Here is an 8,788-nt window from a genome sequence, read left to right as displayed (position 1 = left end):
ATCTCTCTCTCTCTCTCTCTCTCTCTCTCTCTTTCTCTCTCTCTCTCTCTCTCTTTCTCTCTCTCTCTCTCTTTCTCTCTCTCCCTCCCTCCCTCTCTCTCTCTCTCTCTCTTTTTCTCTCTCTCTCTCTCTCTTTCTATCCCAAGAGAGTTCAGGCAGAGAGAGAGAGAGAGGGAGAGAGAATTCCAAGCAAGCTCTGCACTGTCAGCATAGGCCTGGTGTGGGGCTTAATCTCATAAACCATGAGATCATGACCTGAGCCACAATCAAGAGTCAGATGCTTAACTGACTGAGCCACCTGGGGGCGCCCCTACAGCTAAATTCTTAATCTTTTTTTTTCTCAAGGCTGTTCTTTCTTTAGCCACTGTGTTTGTCAACAGCTCCATGACAAATATAACTCATTGAGGTCAGAAGAACCTTTCTCACCCACTACATTTAGGCAGTCTTTCCTTTGTCCATCCCTATAGCACTTGTTTGTTTCAGGCCTTCCTCCACTGTGATAGTTGGTGCCAGTATTGGCAGCCCTCCAGTTGTCCTCTGTTGCCATTGTTCATCACACTAAAATAAAGTAATACAAGTTCTCTGCCTAACATTCTTCAATAACTTCTAATTGACTTGAGAATAAAACCCAAACCTAGTAGCATCTTAGAGTGGGATACAAGGATATCTGGCTCCTTGTCCATGGTTCTCCATTGAGGACATTTTTGCTCCCAGGGGACATTTGGCAGTATCTGGAGACACTGTTGTCACGACTAGGAGTGTGTAGGCAGAGTGATAATGGCATCTAGTGGTAGAGGTCATGGATATTGCAAAGTAGTCTCCCATGCACAAGAAAGGCCCCTTCCCATCCCAGCAAAGAATTATCCAGTCCAAAATTCCAGAAGGTGAAGTGAGAATCCCTGGTGTAGCCTTAGCAACGAGTGGGAGTCCCTTTCCCCATCTCTGCTTCATCCACGTCTTATCAAATAAATATCCATCCAGATCTCCACACCGTTTATGCCTTTGTTTATTCTTTTGCTTTTGTTGTTTCTTTTGCCTGGAATTCTGCAGGGCAATCTTCCTCCCAACCCCAAATGATTTCTTCTGTTTTCCAGCTTTGACACTGGAAGCTCCCTGAGGTCAAAGAGGGGTTCTCCCATATCTTTGCATTCCTGGCACTTCACATAATAGTACCTCATCTTAAGGCAGTCAGTAAATTTTTGAAGGAATAAAAAGATGACACAAACTGTCCTGAGGACAATTTAACTTTTAAATCAGAGACTCCTGAGTCTCTCATAATTCCTTAGACTGCCCTCTTGAAATTTAGGTAATGGAGAATAGTAGTATAGGTGCAGAAAAGCAGAAGAGGGCAGGGCCAGCATGTATTTTGAATTAGCTGCATTTTAAATATTATCTCATATTTAGTAGTTTCTTAACTTTGGTATCTTAATGCCTTCAATTTTTTTCCCTCCATCTTTAGATATCACACTTCAGTGGCTTATTCAACATTCAAAATCTAGAAGAAGCTGAAGCATCTCCTGAAGTCTTCCAGTCCTTCCTGGCTGTAATCCTAGAATTAATTGTCCGTTCCTCTGAAGTACTCCCCAGAATACGGTCCTTCCTAAACCCAAGAAATTGCCTTTTTCAGAGTTTATTTCTCATGTGCACTGCTGAAGATGTGTATCCCTAATCCTTCATAAAGAATCAGCTAGAGTTGTCATGATAAAGTCAGCACACACAAAAAAAGCTTCTTATACATACTTGTCTTAAACAGGGTGTAGGGCTTTTTTTTTTTTTTTTTTTTTTAATAAAGAAACAAACACATGTGACCATCTTAAATCAAGACAATTGCATATATATATATATGTTCTGGTCTTTCTGGGCCAGATTTTTATATTGGTTTTCAGTAAATGTCTATGATATTTCGTTATAGAGACCATTAGCTAATACTGATACTGACTTGATAACAGCATGAAGTTTCTAGTGCCACACACAGTATTTAGAAAACCTTTAGCCTGACTCAAGTGGGATATAAACATAATGTTTAAATATCTCACAAATGCATGTGAAATGTATAATTACACCTTAGGAATATAAAAAATGGTCTGCAAAGAGTGAGCAGAGGCACCGGATCAGTGTTGTTTATTGGTTCTTTACACTGGTGAGATCGTATATGAGTTTAAAACACATTCTGCTTTCTGAGAATTCTTCATCACCAGATAGCAGTTGGGGATATGGGAGGAACTAAGGCATGCTGTTGTGTATCTGTCAAGATCATTACTTCTCTATTTTTTCTTCTTCTTTTTTTTGGGGTTCAACACGCTTTTTTAAAGGGTTGGGAATTGAGGATTTTCTCAAAAGCTTTCATGAATTTAGAGCATTCCAGCCAGTATAATAAAATGTGTTAAGAAATGTCAGACTTTGTTCAAACATCTGTTTGTTCTTTCTATCTCCAGTCATTAAATCAGTGCTGCTGCATGACACTCTAACTCTCGACTTTTTATATCCAGTCATAGACTTTCAGCACAATAGATACTTACTTAGAAAGAAATAATTCTTATTTTTCTCTCTTATCGATGTAAGGTTTGGCACTTTTTGTCTGGTGCCATTAGACATCTTGATTATCGTGACAACTCTAGACCTGCCTGCTCTATCTAATGTAATCATGCACAACGTCTACAGGTTGTTTAATGATCACCCGGGGAACTGAGGAGCTGATGCTGTGTATTGTTTGCTTCTATGATACGGAGATGTATACAAATTTAAAACGACATGTTTTGTAGTTCAGTGATGTCCATATACATAAAGGGACATATTAATACTGGTTCACTTGTAAATTGTTACTCACATAAACCACTGTAGTAGATAAAACTCTATGGTATACCCGCTTATGTGTTGCCTCACACTGTGTGTGATTTTGTTTCTTTTGTTACGCAGCACTCATGTAGACAGTGCATTTCCAGACATGTTGAGCACTCAGAAGTGCAGTCAACAGTAAGTTCTTACCAGTTTTAATTTATAGACTGCCATGGCCTTAACAATATTCTGTACAAAATACTGCACTGTGTTGCACAGATACTACTTGTTTTCCTCCATTCACATTTTTATGAGTAGAATCTCAAGCTTTTAAAATTCTGTTCATGTTCTTTGAAGCATGTTGCATACTTCCCTGATGGGATGGATGGTTCTGTACATGAAAGGATATTTAAACTTGCTACTATAGCTCAACACCGTTAATGGTCACTGTGAACCATTACAGAGAAGGTGGCAATTTGCTTGTGCCTAAAAGGAGGAATTGGAACTAGAAAGTGTGACTGTGTGGGGATCGCATAGGTTTGTTATTTGACCTATAGCTAAACCTTAATGTGTTTGTGTGTCTGTTCATTGCTTTCAGTATTTCAAGACATCCAAACTCTACTACCAACATTTTCCTGTGCATTAACTTCTGCATGTGAAAACTTAACAGTTACTGAACTTTGTAAATACGTGAATTTTTTTAATTTAGGTGATGCATTTTTTTGTCTGTTTACTGCTCTTTTCAGCTTTATTCAATAAACTTGCATTTTGAGGGTTGTATTGACCATTTTAACTTAAAATGTGCATCCTGATGGAAGGTGCTGACTTTTTTGGAAGGGGATAGAAAGTTACCATGTGCAGGGGCCATAGACAATGTGTTAGAAAGAAATCAGCTCATTTCTCAAAGACCTGGGTCCGTGGGCTAGTTAAAATAGAAATAAACTTTTAAAATACCCACAGAATTGATACTGCGATTTTTTGGGGGGACAGGGTGGAGGAGATGCTATTACCTATAACCTGTCATGATACACCAAATTTAGGACTTCTCAAAGTGGCATGAGCTAGTTAAGCATTTTATAATCTATTCTTTTTAAAAATCATAACAAAACTTTATTAATAAATTGAAGGCATGCCTGCTTACTGACTTCAGTTCCAGAATGAAATGATTTTAAATATCAAACGTTATGGTTTTCCCACAAAGGCCCCCTTTTTAAGTAAAGCCATTTGGTCTCCTTTGCTGTGTGCTCCTCGAAGCCACTGCAAAGATGGGATTTTATGTAGTTTTACTCAAGAAAAGTTCAGCTTGGCTCCATGTCCTATATCCATACTGTTGTTCTGGATAGTCAGACCTTGTTGGCCAATTGGATGTGATTCAGCATTTCTAGGACAGAAATGTCTAGGAAATCCAGACTTAATTCTTGTATGGAATTGGTGGAGGCATGGAGTTAGGCAGTTCACCTGGTCCTCTTCTCACCACCCTCCTCCCAGAACGATTTTTGAAGGAGCATGTATGTCCCTGGGGCCGGTGGGTGGGTGGGGGTGCAGGGAGGATATAATAGTTTAGCTTCCAGTATCCTTGATTTTAAATTTATATCAGCTTTCAACCATCGAGGCTTCTAAAATTAGCCCCTTTGATTGTGTCATGTAAATTGGGTGTATTGGTCTGTAGTTACTTTAGCATTCATTGTTTGAGGAATTAATTGTCTTGTGTAGTTCTATCCATACAAGATCCAGTTACACAAAATCCTGTTTGGTCATTCCAACCTCTCAGGGTCTGGCAGATTGAAAACTGGAGTGGAAGTGTGAGTTTACCATAGCCAGCATTATAATGTCACATCCAATTGGCCATCGTGGGGAATACTTTAAAAATGCCATCGTGGGGAAACCAGCATGTTTAGTGTTTGAAATATATTTTTCTCTTAAAACCTTTGAATGTGCCCTTAATGATGTGCACGCCTGTGAACATACTTGAAAAGGAAGAGTATAGAGCAAACACTAGCCTTTCTGACTTCCCTGAAGCTTGCAGTTCTACAAATGTGGGGCCCGCTGCAGGTGTTTCCTGTTGATTAGTAAATAGCCTCCACACAATTTCTGTTTAAAACTCAGCTATTAATAAAAGTGGGTGCGTTTGTAATTGCTGCTTCTTGTTCTTAGGATAACAGAAGCAAGTCATTGACATGCTAGATAGATAGATGGCAATGGGAAGTTCTTTAATCTAAACAACAGCAGTAGTCATTCATTATTCCATTTCATTAACAAGCCCTGTCTTCAGTAAGGTAATTTCTATTTTAAAACTAAGGCATCTGATAACTTAGGTGATGCAGATTTCCTAGCAGGAGTCAGAGTGGGAAAGATACTGTAACTTAATTTTGTGGGGGCTTGCAGGTCAAGGGATGAGGCAGGGAAATAATTTGTCAGTTTAAAATGCTAATATAGTTTGACTCAAGAGTCCTGGATTGACATTTGAGAATATGGATTCCTTTCTTTGTTATTAATTGATTGTGTGATGAGTTGCTGACTCCCCTCCCACTCTGTAGTTTTCCCATTTATAAAATGAAACAGGATTTCTAATATAACTGCTCCTAACAGACTATGGTTCTAGCAGTCAAAAGAAGTGGATGGTGGTAAAACAGCAGAGAAGAAAGATGAAAAGGCCCATTTGTCCTCTTGAATATGTTAACTTTGCATGTTCTTTAGCTTGCAAACAGTCCAAAAGCACAAACATTTACATTTTATCACTTTAACACAGTTAAGGGCTAGAGACCACAGACATTTTATAGAATGACACATACAGTAACTTCGATTTTGTTTGAAGGAAATGCTATAAAACATATGGGCTTATAGTTTGAAAACCATTTAAAAATTTTAAAGCATTTCTCCAAGACTGGAGAAAAATGTTTATTCTGGCATACGGTGTGGAAAAATTCATACCTACTACCAATTTGGGGGCAAACTAGAGCTAATGTTTAACACTTTATAACTGCTGTGTTACTGGGTTCTGCTAGAGTTTGTTGGGAACTTGGAGAAAACTGGAACAGTTAAGAAAATACTTCTTTTCAAAGTAGCGAGAGGGAAAAAAACCCCAACAAAACCACTGTATTCTCTTTTGAATATAGGAAGTAGAACATTAATAGATTTCCAGTTAGGGTATTTCCTTCAACCAGCTTTTAGAAAATCTGCAGTTTTGGCTTACCCTCAGTTTTATACGATTTATATCACACCATGTGCTATCTTGTTTCTACTAAAAGTCCATCATTTCTATCTACTGTTACCCAATGTATGAATCAGGTAACTCTTTTTTTCTATTTGTATCATTTTTTAAGGAAAAAATAATATTTATCATACCACTAACTGTTTGAAAGCATAAGCTCTCCTTACCCTTCAAAGAGGGTTAAGAATTTTTATGATTTCTACTTTCTTGTTTACAGAGTTACCTAAAGGATGGAGCATGGCACATGGATGGTATCAGTTCTTGATAGATATCACTGCATTGGATTTAGTGGTTTAGTAGTTAGAACAGGTGCAGAAAGGAAGCTTACCACTTCCTAGGTTCCTTTTTTTTTTTTTTTTTGAATGATTTTTAATAGATAATTCAACAACTGAAAATACCTAAAGAACTCTTGGTTCCACCCATGATTGAGTAACCATCTTTCGACCACCACTCTGGATTACCACAGGTAATCCTTCAATCACTTTCTTTTTAAAAACAACTTTTTTAATGTTTGTTTATTTTGAGATAGAGACAGTGCAAGCAGGGAAGGGGAAGAGAGACGGAAACACAGAATCCTAAGCAGGCTCCAGGCTCTGAGCTGTCAGCACAGAGCCCGGAACCCATGAACCTCGAGATCATGACCTGAGTGGAAGTTGGATGCTTAACCTACTGAGCCATCCAGGTGCCCCTTTTATCACTTTCATATTTATTTTTCCAGTGTTTTCTTTATACAAAATACAAAAAACAAGTAGAGATATGTATCTTTTTTATTTTTTTAATCCCTTTCTTACACAGAAGGTGGCATACTGATTTGAACATGCCTTTTTTCCACTTCCTCTGTTCTGGCGAGCTGTATCAATATGTAGAGAGTTCCCAATTCTCCTTCATGGCACCATGGTTCCGATTACGTTTTGTATGTGATTTTCACTGTTAGAGATTCCGGTTTACCTAATGATCCGCTCTTGATAGACATTTGGGCTGTTGATAACATTTTGCTTTTGTAACCAGTAGTACAGTGAATCACAGACGCATGCAGCAGTTCACAGAACCATGTCTGGGTCAAAGGGTAAATGCATTTGTCCTTCTGCTAGTTGTCATTCTGCCCTTCACAGGGGATGTGCCATTTTTTAGTTCTGCCAGGTCCTGTCTCCCGTGTCTTGTCAGCAGAGTTGTGTTGACACACTTCCGGGTTTCTGCTCATCAAATAGGTGGGAGTGATAATTGTATACTATACAATTTTAAACATGAGAAATTTAGTTTTTCTTACACAGCTGAGGAAGCAGTACTACCTTAATTCTGGAGTTGGATCACCAGATTAATAGGATTTTAGGTAATTTCCTCCTCCTTCCCCGTTTATTTTGCTTCCATCTCCCCCTACCCCGCCTTTTACAAAGCAAGTATATATTGCTTCAGAAAGAGACAATGCTGAGTTTTAAAAGTTATCATTACATCACTTGTTTCTTTTTTACATTATCGTTTTGGGTAGTGAATCATTTATAATTTCTTAGTGTAGAAAAATCTTCCTTTTAACAGACTGTTTTAACCCTGATGTTTAACATTAAGAACCTCTGAGAGTATCCTTGTACCCATTGAGGTTATTACGGGGCCAGACCTATTTTCTAGCTTTGCAGTTTTAGGAACCTAGTGCACTGACTGACTCAGAGTCACAAGATTGATTCTGGAAACTGAAATGTCTGCCTATTTATTTACAATGGAGGATATCCTTTAAAGGCACCAAAATACACCTTCTAGGTCACCTCCTTCAACTATCAAAGTTAAGAGGAGATTGAATTTGGATCACCTTGTGGGATATAACTCCACATCACAGAGATTTAGGACCATGACGTATAGAAGCTGGAACAGGTTGAGTTAAACAGAACTGGAGTTAGATGTAAGGATTCAAAGGTCTTTCAGGTGTTCTTGTACTGTGGTGAGTTTTAGTCCTTGTCCTAGCTTACATTAGGTTCCCTTAGACATGTTTCTCCTCAATTAGTGCCTTGAAAATAGGAGGGGCTTATTCATGCAACAGACCTCAGGTTCATAGGTACTAGGTGCTATTACTAGATGCTGGTCAGTTTGCACAGATTCCTGAGTAGTAACAATAGGGCTCACTAAGAGCACTGTTGTAGGTACATTATATACATTCAGTTATTTAGTTCTCAACTGCCATATGCTCTTGAGTACTTTTTTTTTTTTTTTTTTTGTTAAGTAGGCTTCATGCATACTGTGGTATTCAACGTGGGGCTTGAAATCACCACCCTGAGATCAAGCCCTGAGCTGAGATAGAGTCGGACCCTTAACCCACTGAGCCGCCCATACACCCCTGAGTACTGGTCTTATTACCCTCATTTTATAGATGAGAAAACCAGGTCCAGAAAAGTACTTCCCAAAGTCACTCAGAGGCCAGAGCTACGATTTGAACACCTGGCAATTGGACTTGAGTCTGGGTTCTTAGTTGTCATCTCTTGTGTCCCCCAGAGTAAAGCCATTTTTACCATAATACATTTCATTCATTTTTAAAAAATTTTTTTAATGTTTATTTTTGAGAGAGACAGAGTGTGAGCCGGGGAGGAGCAGAAGAGAGAGAGAGGGAGACAAAGAATCCGAAGCAGGCTCCAGGCTCTGAGCTGTCAGCACAGAGCCTGATGTGGGTCTCAAACTCACAAGCCATGAGATCATCGCCTGAGTCGAAGTCAGATGCTCAACCTACTGAGCCACCCAGGAGCCCCTGTTTCATTCATTTTTTAATCAGTCCCCTGACACTTTTGTAAGATTTTGCAGAAAACCTACCAGGAAACAGTT

General features: G+C 38.8%; 1 protein-coding gene across 1 annotated transcript in view; it reads left to right on the top strand.

Moving 5' to 3' along the window:
- Positions 1–3,730, top strand: part of ARL8B (ADP ribosylation factor like GTPase 8B) — a 55,499-nt gene extending 51,769 nt beyond the window's left edge. Inside the window, exon 7 of the mRNA XM_039240287.1 lies at positions 1,460–3,730. Within this exon, the coding sequence (XP_039096218.1) occupies positions 1,460–1,509 (50 nt within the window). The 3' untranslated portion in view covers positions 1,510–3,730. The remainder of the gene's footprint in view (positions 1–1,459) is intronic.
- Positions 3,731–8,788: the final 5,058 nt, after the last annotated feature.

This window comes from Hyaena hyaena, unplaced genomic scaffold, assembly GCF_003009895.1.
Source record: "Hyaena hyaena isolate Hyena2069 unplaced genomic scaffold, ASM300989v1 scaffold_172, whole genome shotgun sequence".
NCBI lineage: Eukaryota > Metazoa > Chordata > Mammalia > Carnivora > Hyaenidae > Hyaena > Hyaena hyaena.
The sequence above is the reverse complement of the archived record's forward strand: the minus strand, read 5'-3'. Positions and strand labels throughout refer to the sequence as shown.